The sequence below is a fragment of the Eurosta solidaginis genome, chromosome 1 (genome assembly GCF_040869045.1).
Source record: "Eurosta solidaginis isolate ZX-2024a chromosome 1, ASM4086904v1, whole genome shotgun sequence".
In the NCBI taxonomy this organism is placed as follows: Eukaryota; Metazoa; Arthropoda; class Insecta; order Diptera; family Tephritidae; genus Eurosta; species Eurosta solidaginis.
In genome coordinates, this window is record NC_090319.1 from 310,277,506 (window position 1) to 310,293,441 (window position 15,936).

Sequence of the window (15,936 nt, forward strand, 5' to 3'; positions counted from 1 at the left end):
GATTCGTGGTCCTGGCCCAAACTTTTCCGGAAAGTTTAGCCCTTGTGTGCTAAATTAAAGAATTTCCAAAATATTTTTAACAGGCGGATGAAAATTAAAGCTTAGATAAGAAAACGGCATTTAATTGTAAAGGTAAAGCTGCAGACATTGGTGCTTTATCGGTAACCGTATCGGTAACCTTATAACATCTGATTCGACCAATCTTATGAGAATCAATGCAATCGATTATTGGTGCCGCTAAGGTCGTAACCGTAACGTAGCCAACCAATTGGGTTTTGGTTTACCGTCGTAACGATAAACAGCTGATTACGTTAGGGATACGGATACAGCGATACGACATACGGCACCATGACTCCGGCTTAAAGCTGGAGACTTTGGTGCTTTATCGGTAACCGTATCGGTAACCTTTTAACAGCTGATTCGACCAAACTTATGAAAATCAATGCAATCGATTATTGGTGCCGCTAAGGTCGTAACCGTATCGTAGCCAACCAATTGGGTTTTGGTTTACCGTCGTAACGATAAACAGCTGATTACGTTAGGGATACGGATACAGCGATACGACATACGGCACCAATGACTCTGGCTTAAATATGACCGAAATGAATCCTATTTCTTTATGTCACATTGACACCGCACCAAATGCGCAATTTTGAGCGAAAAACGGCAAATGCGACGTATTTCCGAAATGACTCGTTTCATCGCATTCGGCCTGCAAATGCAATTCATACAACCTATTCATTCACACACGCGTTTTACAGTTTCTTACTAAAAGAAACCCTGCAAGAAAACAAATGGTTAAACGACGTTTCATGTTCTTAGTGTTTTACCAAAATTATAAAAAGCAATTTCCACTAATCTTTTTATAGCCCAAGTGACAGTTTCAACAGAAACTGCTTTGGTTATGTGATTTTTTATACCCAGCTGTACTTGTACACAGGGTTTTATAAATTTGATTGAATAACATTTGGTTTTGCAGGTATAAAGGAATCGAGATAGATATAGACTTCCATATACATGTCCGGCTGTTAACACGATAACTTGAGTAAATATTAAGATATCTTCACCAAATTTGGTATGCAAACTTATCTGGACCCATAATAAATTGGTGTTGAAAATAAGCGAAAGCGGATGATAACAACGCCCACGTTTTATATATATAACGCTTTGGAAAACACAAAACAACATAATTATTTAGTAAATAATACGCCTAGAATGTTGAAATTTGACGTGTGGATATTGTGTGATATTGATAAAAATTTGAGAAAATTTTTTAAAATGCGCGTGGCACCGGCCACATGTGATAAAATCAATTTTACAAATATTATTAATCATAAATCAAAAATGGTTAAACCTATCGTAACAAAATTTGGCGGAGAGGTTGGCTTTACTATAAGGAATGCTTTAAAGAAAAATTAATGAAATCGGTTAAGGAAAAAAAGATTTTTAAAAGGGTGTTGGACGAATAAAATAAGCTATATCTTTGCAAAAAAAGAGCCTTATATCAATGGTATTTCATTTCCCAAGTGGATTCATAGCAAAAAATTAGAAATACTTCAACATTTAAAAAATGGGCGTGGCACCGCCACTTTTGTGACTAAGCAGTTTTCCATGTTTCGGGAGCCATAACTCGAAGAAAAATTAACGGATCCTAATAAAATTGAGTACACAAATTTTCCCCATAGCAGGAAATATTTCTAGAAAAAATGGACAGCTTATAATCGGTTAAAGACCGCGCCCACTTTTATATAAAAGATTTTTAAAAGAGTCGTAGATGACAATAATAAGCTATATCTTAGCGAAAAACAGATTTATATCAATAGAATTTTACTTTCTGAATTGAATTATAATATTAAATTGGAAAACACTAAAATTTTTGAAAATGGGTGTGGTTCTTTTTTTGTCTAAGCAATTTTCAATGTTTCGGGAGACATAACTCGAAGAAAAATTTACATATCGTAAAAAAATTGGGTACACATATTTTCCTTATAGCAGGAAATATTTCTAGGAAAAATGGATAACATTGATTAAGGACCACGCCCACTTTTATACAAATGACTTTATAAAGGGTCGTAGGCAAAAATAATAAGTGCGAAAAATAGTCTTGTACCAATCGTATTTTGTTACATTATAAGAAGAAATGGGAAAAAATTCAAATCTTGAAAAATTGGCGTGGCACTGCCCCCCTCTTACAATGCATTTCCCAATGCTTCTGGAGCCATAACTCGACGAAAAATTTGGTGGTTAACAGGAAATATTTTCAGTAAAAAAGCATCAGTTAAATCGCCTTCTTTTATATAAAAGATTTTGTGAAAGTGGGTAGATGCAGGTAATAAGCTATTTCTAGTAAAAGTTGGAAAATTTTATTAATAACCCTGCCCTTTTTTTGTAATAATGCTTTTTAGTACAATGGCACTTTTGTGTTTATGTTTATTGTTATACTCAGATGAGCAGAGCTCACAGAGTATATTAACTTTGTTGTTAAAACGACAATCCGTAACGGCATAACCTAATCGAGATAGATATAGACTTTTATATATCAAAATGATCTGGGCGAAAAAAGAAATTTATTTAGCCATGTCCGTTCGTCCGTCCGTCCGTCCGTAAACACGATAACTTGAGTAAATTTTGAGGTATCTTGATGAAATTTGGTACGTAGGTTTCTGGGCACTCATCTCAGATTGCTATTTAAAATGAACGAAATGGGACTATAACCACGCCCACTTTTTCGATATCGAAAATTTCGAAAAATTCAAAAAGTGCGATAATTCATTTCCAAAGACGGATAATGCGATGAACCTTGGTAGGTGGGTTGACCTTATGACGTAGAATAGAAAATTAGTAAAGTTTTGGACAATGGGCGTGGCACCGACCACTTTTGAAAGAAGTTAGTTTGAAAGTTTTGCAAGCCATAATTTGGCAGTCGTTGAAGATAACATGATGAAATTTGGCAGGAACGGTTCTACTATTAATATATATGTGCTAAATAAAAATTAGCAAAATCGGACGCCCAATTTTAAAAAAAAATTTTTTAAAGTCAAATTTTAACAAAAAATTGATTATCTTTTCAGTATATAAGTAAATTATGTCAAGATTCAACTCCAGTAATTATATGATGCAACAAAAAACAAAAATAAAAGAAAATTTCAAAATGGGCGTGTCTCCGCCCTTTTTCATTTAATTTGTCTAGAATGCGTTTAATGCCATAAGTCGAACAAAAATTAACCAATCCTTGTGAAATTTGGTAAGAGCATAGATTTTAAGACGATAATTGTTTCCTGTGAAAATGAATCGAAATCGATTGAAGCCACGTCCAGTTTTTTTACACGTCTGTCCTTCCGCTCGGCCCTTAACACGATAACTTGAGCAAAAATCGATATATCTTTACTAAACTTAGTTCACGTACTTATCTGAACACACTTTATCTTGACATAAAAAATGGCCGAAATTCGACTATGACCACGCCCACTTTTTCGATATCGAAAATTACGAAAAATGACAAAAAATGCCATAATTCTATACCAAAGTTGAAAAAAGGGATGAAACATTGTAATTCGAGGTTTATTGACGCAAAATATAACTTTAGAAAAAACTTTATAAAATGGGTGTGACACCTCCCATATTAAGTAGAATAAAATGAAAAAGTTCTACAGGGCGAAATCAAAAACCCTTGGAATTTTGGAAGGAATACTGTTCGTGGTATTACATATATAAATAAATTAGCGGTACCCGACATATGATGTTCTAGGTCACCCTGGTCCACATTTTGGTCGATATCTCGAAAACGCCTTCAGATATACAACTAAGGGCCACTTCCTTTTAAAGCCCTCATTAATATCTTTAATTTCGTACCCATATAGTTCAAAACGTTATAGAGTCACCCCTGGTCCACCTTTGTGGCGATATCTCGAAAAGGCGTCCACTTTAGAACTAAGGCCCACTCCCTTTAAAAATACTCATTAGCACCTTTCATTCGATACCCATATCGTACAAACAATTTCTAGAGTCACCGCTGGTCCACCTTTATGGCGATATCTCAAAAAGGCGTAGACCTATAGAACTAAGGCCCACTTTCTTTTAAAATACTCATTAACGTCTTGCAATTGATTCCCATATCGTAAAAGCACATTCTAGAGTTACCCCTGTTCCACCTTTATGGCGATATCCCGAAATGGCGTCCGCTTATAGAACTATGGCCCACTCCCTTTTAAAATACTCTTTAATACCTTCCATTTGATACCAATGTCATACAAACACATTCCAGGGTTACCCTAGGTTCATTTTCCTACATGGTGATTTTCCCTTATTCGCGGAAAACCCGTCGGTACTATTCTCGCTTTTTTCGTTGTTGCAATTAAACAAATGACGGTGGTGAATAGTGTTGCCAGCTCCGCAACAATATCTTTTTATCTTGGTAGAACATTATGAGGTGGTGGAACGTCGACATAAATGCAAACAAACATACACTATTAATGTATTTGGTTTTTGTAAAACACTTAATAATTGTAGTCTAATATTATTTGGGCTACTACGCAGAAGGACATCATTATACCACACACCCGGACTTGGCATGGCGTAGCCCAGGGTTATTTTTTATAAGCGCGGCCGAAGGCCGCCTATGCAGAAGGGTGTTCTACACAGAATTAGCATAAAAATCTCTATAAAGTCCAATTTTTTATTTTTTTGACAAATGTATGTATTCTGCACTTGTTCCAATTAAATACATTAATTTCAAATTATTCAGAGAATTACAAAACAAAATACATTGATAGTGTTTTCATTTATGTCGACGTGTGACCACCTTATATCTTCTACCAAGTTAAAAAGATATTATTGCGGAGCTGGCAACACTATTCACCACCTTCATTTGTTTAATTGCAACAACGAAAAAAGCGACAATAGTTCCGACGGGTTTTCCGGGAATAACTTTTAAACGAGATAAAAAATGTAGTTTCTGCTTTCGGATTCTGAATCTTGACGCAAATACGCGTCTTTTGATATCGCTATCGACATGTGCGACCCGAATTTTAAGTGCAGGACTTAAGTTGAAATTTTGCTAAATTTGGAAATTAAACGGCTTATATTTCATAAACTAAGAGTTTCCTAGAGTTGCGGATGATAATTTTGTGATTTTTAGGACCCCCGCCACCCCTCGAAAAAAAGAAAAGTTGGAAAATCGGGGCACCTTATTCTAAATATTCCCCCCCTCGTGTTCCAATGAAACGTAATCCAGATACGGATAGAGATTTAACATGCAAATGCAACAACAATGTGACCCATATGGCCATATGGTATGGATCAATTTGTTGTTGCATTTGCTTGTTAATTTCTATCCGTGTCTGGATCACGCTTCATTGGAACCTAACAGACATCAATAAGAACATTTTTGGTCACAAAACTCGTACCTTTTGTGATTTGTTGTCAATCAAATAAAATCGATTGTAGTAAAAAAGCTATCGACTTTACAAACTTCAATCTTCAAACAAAATTTTGTGTGATTGTCAAATACTTCAGCTGGCTTAAATGCAAAATTTTTTTCTTGCGTTCTTTAATTTTCGGTTATTCGTGAGATTATAAACTATTTTTAATTGTGTGAAACGACAACCGAAATTCTAAATTATTAAACAAAAAAATCGAATAAAATAGATTAAACAAATGTCTGATTTTAAAATGGCGGTGGAGAGCTTGCATGAGGTGAGTAATTAGCGCGCTTCATTTCTTTAAATAGTGCGGAACATAACGGTTTGATATTTTGCTTATTTTAGGATAATGATTTGGATGCCTTGATAGCTGATACAAGTTCATTGATTGCTTCAGTTTACAGCATATTAGAGCAGCCGCGGCGCTCGGCAACTACAACAACAACACCATTACTGGGGCGCAGATCTCTTAATAACAGCAGTGAAAGTGGACAAAATAGATCTAATTCTAGTTCGCCAAAATCGCCCAAAACACCACGCTTAGGTTTGCCAAGTAGAATTCCTTTGTCCACGCCGTCGAGTCGAGAAATTGACCGTGAAATTAATCGAAGTAAGGCTCAATTGGGTAATAAATAGTCTAGTTGAGGGGTCGACTGCTAATACGCTACCAAAAATATTGAGTGAGGTGTTAAAAGACGCGTATTAATCTCGAGAACAATAATCCGAAGGCGGAAAAGAAAAATTGTATCTCTGTCCGGAGAATTTGAAGTTGGCGATTTCCATGTGGTTGTTGTTGTGTTGCTACCCACAAAAAAAATTGTGCATCACCGTGGCGGTAGCCACGGTTATACCACACACCCGGACTTGGCATGGCGTAGCCCAGGGTTATTTTTTATAAACGCGGCCGAAGGCCGCCAACGCAGAAAGGTGTTCTGCGCAAAAATACTATGGATCCGACCCCCGGTTTCGGAGGTACCCGCGGGTCTTTTTTCGGTTTTTCGTTAATATCTTTTGAACGCGTTAAAATTTTTATTTTCCGCCTTGGGATTATTAATACTGATGGCAAGACGCGTCGTTTGACACCACTCTCGGTGTTTTTTGTAGCGTATTAGCAGTCGACCCCTCAACTAGACTATTACCCTCAATTGCACTAACGCTGTAAAATGTTTTTGTATTTAATATTTAATTTCATTTATTATAGTTGATCGTTTTTGTGAAATGCTTGAGCATAACTTACGTTCAGTATCTGATGGTCAGCAGACTGGACACCGTTTGGGTTCAGGATCACCTCCTAGCACAGGCTCTGCAGTAAGATCACGTAAGCTTAAATGTTAAGACAAAAAGTAAATCACGATTTTAATATGTTCTCATTATTAATTCAGCAATGAGTACAATGAGTGCGGGTCGAAATTCAGGTTTGTAAATAAAAAATTTTAAATTTTGTTTTATACAACTAAAAGATCTAATCGGGACATTTCCTGTTTAAACGTCTTCTTGATACTGCCTTAGCATCCTTAAAAATTGTGTGTGCCCGAAGGACGTGCAACTGCTGGTTTTATTACTCACATCCTTTAAGTTTAATTCACAAAGGTCCCAACCAACGATACCAAAATTTAATTTTTTTAAAGTGGCACAACTCTTGTTATTTGCTGCAACAATTTAAAATTATACAAAAATCTGTAAAAAACGCAGCATCGAAAAATCTTTTGCCTAAGGCCTAGGTGAGTTAAGCTAACCTCTCCCATGTTTTCGCGTGCCCAGGGTCGCCCCATTCGATGAGCACAACCACTCACAAATTGTCATCAAAGTCTTCTAACGGGAGTCCAAGGAAACTGGCAGCTTCAACAAGGGTATCTCCCTTGGTAGTGTGCTTATTAGGATGTTGTATATTAATAACAGGGTTCACCGGTTCGTTGTGCTCTTTAATGTTGATCTCTTTGGCCTCACTATGTAGGCGGTGTTCGGGGGCCATAAGGGGACATACCGTGGCAGTTCTCATTGCAGAATTTTGACAAGCCTGCAGTCTTTTCCAGCATGTATTTATAAGACCAGGCGACCAAACTGGTGACGCGTAGCATATGAGCGGCCGGCCAATTGCTTTGTACATGATGAGCAACGTTCCTTTATCTTTTCCCTAAGTGCTGCCGGCAAGCGACTTGGGGTGGTGGGGGTGATGGTAATGAGTGATACGTCGTGTTTGCGTTTATGCTCCCGTCTGTTTGCCGCACGTCTGGCCTTGGCTACTGAAGAATGTATTATAAATTGTCGGGAATAGGCGCTCGCGCATTACTTCGAACCAGATAAGGTTTTATCGCTGAATACTGTGGCTACTTTATCATTGTGTTTTGTTTGATTGGACAAGGATTTGACGGTTGACCACAATTTACCAACACCCGAAGAGAGGTTGCAGTTCTTGAGATTCTCCTCCCATCTGGCACGATTGTGTTCATTTACCAGCCGCATAATATCCAAGTTGAGACACCTAATATGGGCGCATATCAGTCGGAATGGAGAGAGCAGCAAAATATTGATTTGTGAAGGTTGTGTAGCCTTCCCGGTTGGATTTTTTGAAATTAATAAAAGTCCGGTTTTAAGAGGTCATAAAATTAGCAGGTCGCCGTATTGAAAGAAGTATGGGCAGGTGGTCAGATGCTAAAGTGAGCATCGGCTCCCATTCGACGTAGTTTATGAGCCCTGCGCTGAAGAAAGAAATGTCTGGGGAGCTGTCACAATTACCTGCGATTCTTATGGGGACATGTTGTTGTTGTTGTTCTAGCGATAAGGTTACTCCCCGAAGGCTTTGGGGAGTGTTATCGATGTGAGGTCCTATGCCGGATACAGATTCGGTACGCTCCGGTAACAGCACCATTAAGGTGCTAACCCGACCATCTCGGGAACGATTTATATGGCCACATTAAACCTTCAGGCCATCCTTCCCTCCCCACCCCCGAGTTCCATGAGGAGCTTGGGGTCGCCAGAGCTCGCCTGTTAGTGAAACAGGATTCGCCACGGTTATGTGAGGTGGACAATTGGGTTTGGAAAAGCTATATATTGGGCTGGCAACCTGAAAGGGTTGCCCTACACAGCCCCTTGAATGTGGTATTTTAGTCACCTCTTACGACAGGCATACCTACCGCGGGTATATTCTGACCCCCTAACCCGCTGGGGGACTTATAGGGCATCGTAATTTATAGCGCGGACAGTCGTTGGGCCGGGATGAGGTTCACTATCCTTCCCGGAACAGGAGGGTATGGAGCAGTCCAGCTGCAAAGAGCTGCTCCGAGGATGACAATTTGTGGGATGGACGCAACAAATTAAATGGGGTTACAATGAAATGACAGCCCTTGGTCGGAAAAAAAAACCCGAGTTGTTCCGGTACATAGGACTGGCTGCCGTGGGAAGCTCCCAGGGAGCTTTCTGCAAACATTCGGGTTTAGAAGTATACTAACACGACTAAAAAAAAAATTTTGTTCTTTGTCCTAAAGTTTATTTCATGATTTTCTGTTTTATTATAAGCAAAAACGTAAAGAAAATACCTTTTTTATACTCAGCTGAGCAGAGCTCACAGAGTATATTAATTTTGTTCGCATAACGGTAATCCGTAACGGCATAAACTAATCGAGATAGATATAGACTTCTATATATCAAAATGATCTGGGCGAAAAAAGAAATTCATTTAGCCATATCCGTACGTCCGTCCGTCCGTCTGTCCGTAAACACGATAACTTGAGTAAATTTTGAGGTATCTTGATGAAATTTGATATGACGGTTCCTGGGCGCTCATCTCAGATCGCTATTTAAAATGAACAAAATCGGACTACAACCACGCCCACTTTTTCGATATCGAAATTTTCGAAAAACCGAAAAAGTGCGATAATTCATTACCAAAGACGGATAGAGCGATGAAACTTGGTAGGTGAGTTGCTCTTATGACGCAGAATAGAAAATTAGTAAAATTTTGGACAATGGGCGTGGCACCGCCCACTTTTAAAAGAAGGTAATTTAAAAGTTTTGCAAGCTGTAATTTGGGAGTCGTTGAAGATAACATGATGAAATTTGGCAGGAACGGTTCTACTATTACTATATATGTGCTAAATAAAAATTAGCAAAATCGGACGCCCACTTAAAAAAAAATTTTTTTTAAAGTCAAATTTTAAAAAAATTGAATATCTTTATAGTATATAAGTAAATTATGTCAACATTCAACTCCAGTAATGATATGGTGCAACAAAATATAAAAATAAAAGAAAATTTCAAAATGGGCGTGGCTCCGCCCTTCAATTTGTCTAAAATACTTTTAATGCTATAAGTCGAACAAAAATTTACCAATCCTTGTGAAATTTGGTAGGGGCATAGATTCTATAACGATAACTGTGAAAATGGGCGCAATCGGTTGAAACCACGCCCAGTCTTTATACACAGTCGGCCGTCTGTCCTTCCGCACGGCCGTTAACACGATAACTTGAGCAAAAATCGATACATCTCTACTAAACTTAGTTCACGTACTTATCTGACCTCACTTTATCTTGGTATAAAAAATGGCCGAAATCCGAAAATAACGAAAAATAAAAAAAATGCCATAATTCTACACCAAATATGAAAAAAAGGGATGAAACATGGTAATTGGATTGGTTTATTGACGCAAACTATAACTTAAAAAAAAAAACTTTGTAAAATGGGTGTGACACCTACCATATTAAGTAGAAGAAAATGAAAAAGTTCTGCAGGGCGAAATCAAAAGCCCTTGGAATCTTGGCAAGAATAATGTTCGTGGTATTACATATATATAAATAAATTAGCGGTACCCTACAGATGATGTTCTGGGTCACCCTGGTCCACATTTTGGTCGATATCTCGAAAACGCCTTCACATATACAACTAAGGGCCACTCCCTTTTAAAACCCTCATTTATACCTTTAATTTGATACCCATATCTTACAAACACATTCTAGAGTCACCCCTGGTTCACCTTTATGGCGATATATCGAAAAGGCGTCCACCTATAGAACTAAGCCCCACGCCCTTTTAAATAATCATTAACACCTTTCATTTGATTCCCATATCGTACAAACAAATTATTGAGTCACCCCTGGTCCACCTTTATGGTGATATCTCGAAAAGGCGTCCACCTATAGAACTAAGGCTCACTCCCTTTTAAAATACTCATTAACTCCTTTCATTTGATACCCATATCGTACAAACAAATTCTAGAATCACCCCTGGTCCACCTTTATGGCGATATCTCGAAAAGGCGATCACCTATAGAACTAAGGCCCACTCCCTTTTAAAATACTCTTTAATACCTTCCATTTGATACCCATGTCATATAAACACATTCCAGGGTTACCCTAGGTTCATTTTTCTACATGGTGATTTTCCCTTATTTTGTCTCCAAAGCTCTCAGCGGAGTATGTAATGTTCGGTTACACCCGAACTTAGCCTTCCTTACTTGTTCGGTATAAAGTTTGCTTTCGTAATAGTTATAGTAACAATACTCATGGCGCTAGAGTGATAACTAAACAACAATCGGGTGTTTTGTACAAATCTAGAATAACCTAAAATGTCGCGAAAGTGTAAATATGAAGCTGATGCTTTTTGTTATACATATATGTGCGCAAATTATTAAAGTTTGAGATATAAAATATGAATTAAATACATCTCTCATCCTCTGTGAAGCCTACGAACCATATTTTGGCTGCCCTGTTTGGAATCAATACAAGACATGGGATCCACATGTTGCTTGTAGTAAAAGATGTTTGGAAGGTAAGCAAATTTTATTTAAATAGTAAATTAAATAAAGTAAACATATTGATTTCTCTTTCTATATTTTCGGTTGGTATCGAGGTGAGAAAAGATCTATGAAATTTGCAACACCAAGAATCTGGCGAGAACCAAAAGACCACGTTAAAGACTGCTACTTTTGCATTATGAATCCGAGTAAAAGCGTAGAGGTAAAAATGCAAAACCTATCGAATATCCTGATCTTGAATCCTCTTCTGCTCCAGTCGCACACTATCTGACATGACAATACCAGAGCCACCAAAAAAATTATTGCAGAGTGGATCATCTCTTAGTTCTTATAAAAGCAATGCCGATAAGAAGTTTTTACCGACACCAGAACAACCAAAACACCATTTCATCACTACTGAAGATTTTAATGATTGGATTAGAGCTTTCAGGCTCTTCTTCGAACAACGTTATCAAGGCCGATAGAATGAAAACATGATGGGAGGCTATGTATATTTGGGGTTTATTGAGGGATAGTACCTATGAACATAAAAGAAAAAGTAAAAGTGTACACTTTTAAATCATTTTCCACTTTTTTGTAAGTTATTTCGATATTTAAACTTAATAAAAATATTTATTTGAATTGTTTCATTTTCAAGTAAAAATTAAAACCACAGATTTTGAAAAATTTCGTTCAAGCGGTTTCCTAAATAGGAAAGCAAATTTTTCAAGGTTCGATTCGAGCTCAAGGCCAGAACAATCATTTTTTTCTAATGATAATTATTGTTATTTTTACTACCCCTATATTAAGTCCCTTTCATGTTTGTCCCTTATTTCGATACGAATTTTTGACACACGGAAAAATCTTTTCCGGTAACTTCCGGTTGAGCTAGACACTTGATACCTAGAACATAGTTCAGATCTGGGGGACATTACAATGCAAATGAAAAAAAAAAAAAAAATCCGCTGGTGGCGCACGGATCGAGATATACAGGAAATTAATTTTAAAATGGAAATTTTGCGATCGACTTTTAAGTAACTTCTCGGTGTCCAGAGACTTGAAACGTAGCACATAGTTTGCGAGTCGATGGCACTACAATTCCTGGAAAACAAAATGCCGCCATGTGGCAGACGAATCGATATAAACGAAAATCCATGAAAAAACGCAGGGAATCTTGCGATCGATTTTTAAGTAACTTCCCGGTGAGGTAGAAACTTGGGCCGTGAGTCAGAACCCGGCAATATTTGATCAAAAAAATTTCGCTAGGTGGCGCATGGATCGAGATATTAAGAAAATTAATTTTAATTTGGGAATCTTTCAATCCATTTTTAACTAACTTCCCGGTGACCTAGAGACTTGAAACTTGGCACACAGTTTGAGGCTTGGTGACAATACAATTTACAGAAAACAAAATTCCGCTAGGTGGCGTGATAATTGAGATAACTACAAATCCCTGAAAAACGAGGGGAATCTTGCGATCGATTTTGAATAACTTGCCGGCGAGCTAGAGACTTACAATTTGGGCCGTGGGTCAGAACCCGGTGACAATACAACATTTGATAAAAAAAAATTCGCTAGGTGGCACGCGGATGGAGATAGTAAGAAAACAAATTTTAATTTGGGAATCTTTCAATTCATTTTTAACTAACTTCGCGGTTACCTAGAGACTTGAAACTTGGCACTTAGAGGCTTGGTGACAATACAATTTATAGAAAAAAAAAAAAAAAAAAAACGGGGGGAATCTTGCGATAGATTTTCGAGTAACTTCCCGATGAGCTAGAGACATGAAACTTGGGCCGTAAGTCAGAACCCGGTGACAATGCAATATTTTATCAAAAACATTCCGCTAGGTGGCGCATGGATCGAGATATTGAGAAAACTAGTTTTAATTTGGGAATCTTGCAATCGATTTTTAACAAACTTCCAGGTTATCTAGAGACTAGGAACCTGAAATATAGTTTAAAACTCGGTGACAGTGCAATGTTTGATCAAAAAAATTGAGCTACGTAACGCACAAGTCGAACTATTTAGAAGATTATGCCATACCTTCATGGCTAGTCTCCTGAGTGTTGCAGGCGTTGTAGAATTCCACCTCGTTGAAGGCCCAACTCAATGCACGCCCGTCCTTGCATACTTTTAGGCGTACGCGACTTTCACCACGATTCTTTTAGACATTCAGGTGTATGCGAATTTCACCACGATCTTCAGCTGTGCAAATTAAGTAGCTGACAAACGAGGTGGAATTCTCTTGTTATGATGCGAGGTGGAATTCTGTTGTTTTCGCCAGTGTTGTCAGCGAAAATTACACCAATTCTCTTAATTCTTGCTATATTCAACAAATAAATAAAGATAAGAATTTTCACTTAGGAATTACTTAAATTACTAATCAAAATTGCAATTGCCTTTTTGTAGGCAGTACTAAAAAATTAAAAATAAAAAGATGATAAACAAATTTTAAGGACTACCTTTATATAAATGGATCAAAAAATAGAAGGCAATTTTTCCTTTAATACAGACATAGTCTTGTTGAATTTTGACTAAAAAACTTAAACAATAGCTCTTGTGAAAGAATTTTGGGATTTAAAATTATAAAGGTAGAGTGCGTGTTTAAATTTAAAATAATCAATTAGTTAATCCCAAGTACATGGTTTGCCTTAAATTGGAAGATTGCGCTCCACCTTTATAATTTTAAATCCCAAAATTCTTTTACAAGAGCTTTTCTTAAAGTTTTTTAGTCAAAATTCAACAAGACTATGTCTGTATTAAAGGAAAAAATTTCTTTCTATATTTTGGTCCATTTATATAAAGGTAGTCCTTAAAATTTTTTTATCATCTTTTTATTTAATTTTTCTATAATTAAATTTTCAATTGAATTATAGAGAAATTAAAAAAATAACAAGAATTATCATTAGAAAAAAAATTATTGTTCTGGCCTTCAGCTCGAATCGAAACTTGAATCATTTATCAATAGGCCGCTAAAAACAAAAACAATTGCAAAGTTTTTCATGCCATATATTTTTTTTTCGTGAAATTACGACCTAAAGAATTGAAATTTAATGCTTTGAAGCCAAAGTCAAATTTTGTGTTGACCCATGTAATCGAACTGACAAAAGATCTTTCTGCAGCCAAGCAGCATCAGCACTAGCCTTTCGTATAGTGCAGAGTTAAACGATTTTTTAGACTAATAAGCATTGCATTTTTTTTAACCAACTTACAGCTCATCAAACAATGAATAACCAACATCGCTCACCAACACCCGAAGAAGTAATTGATCTTTGCGATTCTATGTATATACCTACACAAATAAGGCGTCCGTATTCATTCAATAGCAGTAGTAGTGATGATGTAGTAATAGTAGCACCCACTGATGATGATGTTGTTGATCTTTGTACGCCACCATTTCAACGAAACAACGTTCCACGTGCGAGAAATACCTATAGAAGAATGTTAAATACTCTGGGTTTTGGTACAAATAATCATACAAACGCAACAACAGCAGCAGCACGTCAGCGATTAGTACCCTCACGTCGTACACTAGCATCTTTCTCATCACATTCGTCCTCAGAGCCAACACAATCATCATCCACTGACGCACGATCATCTTGTAGCTCTGTTTCGACAGCAACATCAACCACCAATGTGGCAGTTGGGTCCACCACGCCCTCCGTGGGGCAATATAATTTACAAAAACCAAGTCAGACAAATAATGCGCCTGGAGCGCATTTCGAAAATATGAATAATAGTGGAACAACAACTAATAGTAGTGGAAGAGTGCCATTTATGTGTGCTGTATGCATGGAAAGTTGTGTTAATAATCAACCTACGTCAACTAAATGTGGACACGTTTATTGTTCTAATTGTATACGCCAAGCCATACGACTGACACGCAAATGTCCTATGTGTAATACCAAAGTCACAGCTAATCAATTGTTTCGTATATATATTTGAATGGATGTACAACAGCTCTTCCTCGCGCTAATAATAATGTTCTCCCGTGCATTTTCGGTAGAGAAGTAGAAAGGACGTGGAGTATATCTGTTGTTAAAAAAAAAAAATAAGCACGACTTGTTATAATATCTTCACCATAAGTTTGTCTTGTATCTCTAGCTCTAAATATAATTATTACAACACGATTTTAATATAAAAAAATAACACATTTTATATAAGTATGCAAATGCACCTCTGCATCTTTTTAAACGGTTTTATTTTTTTATTATTCATTTTCATATACATTCATACATATTTATGCTTCCTTAAAAAATTAAATGTATAGACTTTTCTTTAATTAGCGTACATACCGGATCTTTAGCACGAATATCTCCGACAAGATTTGGAAGATTTTCAAACCGGAGTTGTCCTCGGCACCTTTCCTGTAAAAGCTTTCATTTTTCATAACACATTTGCAATAGGTGTTTCTATACCTTTTTAAATCAATAGTCGAAAGATCAAACGCGATAAAAGGACTCAAAAAAATTCAAGACTTGTATCAAACTTTAGTCACAGAATCAAACAAGAATATTTTTTTTCGCTTCGAAATACATAACTTGTTTTAAAACTAGGCTAATTTTGAACTGATATTCTGATGTATTGTATTCTGTTGGTATTAAAGTATATAAAAAACATTTATTTGAATAGACTTACAGTGGCATCACTCTTAAACGCATGTCGAGGCTCTTTAATTGGAACCATGGTTCAACTATACTCAACTATCTCATCTCTGCAGCAACAACATACCTTTATTCAAATTGTCAAAATCTGCGTGTTGGTGTTAGGTGAATGGAATGGACG

At 36.8% G+C, this 15,936-nt stretch overlaps 1 protein-coding gene across 1 annotated transcript; it reads left to right on the plus strand.

Moving 5' to 3' along the window:
- The first annotated feature begins 5,464 nt into the window (after window positions 1-5,464).
- Window positions 5,465-15,414, plus strand: dgrn (degringolade). Its single transcript, XM_067761515.1, has 5 exons — window positions 5,465-5,694; window positions 5,766-6,030; window positions 6,622-6,738; window positions 6,803-6,835; window positions 14,366-15,414. The coding sequence occupies exons 1-5, from the start codon at window positions 5,656-5,658 to the stop codon at window positions 15,094-15,096; spliced, it is 1,185 nt and encodes a 394-aa protein (XP_067617616.1). The 5' UTR covers window positions 5,465-5,655; the 3' UTR covers window positions 15,097-15,414.
- The last annotated feature ends 522 nt before the right edge of the window (window positions 15,415-15,936 follow it).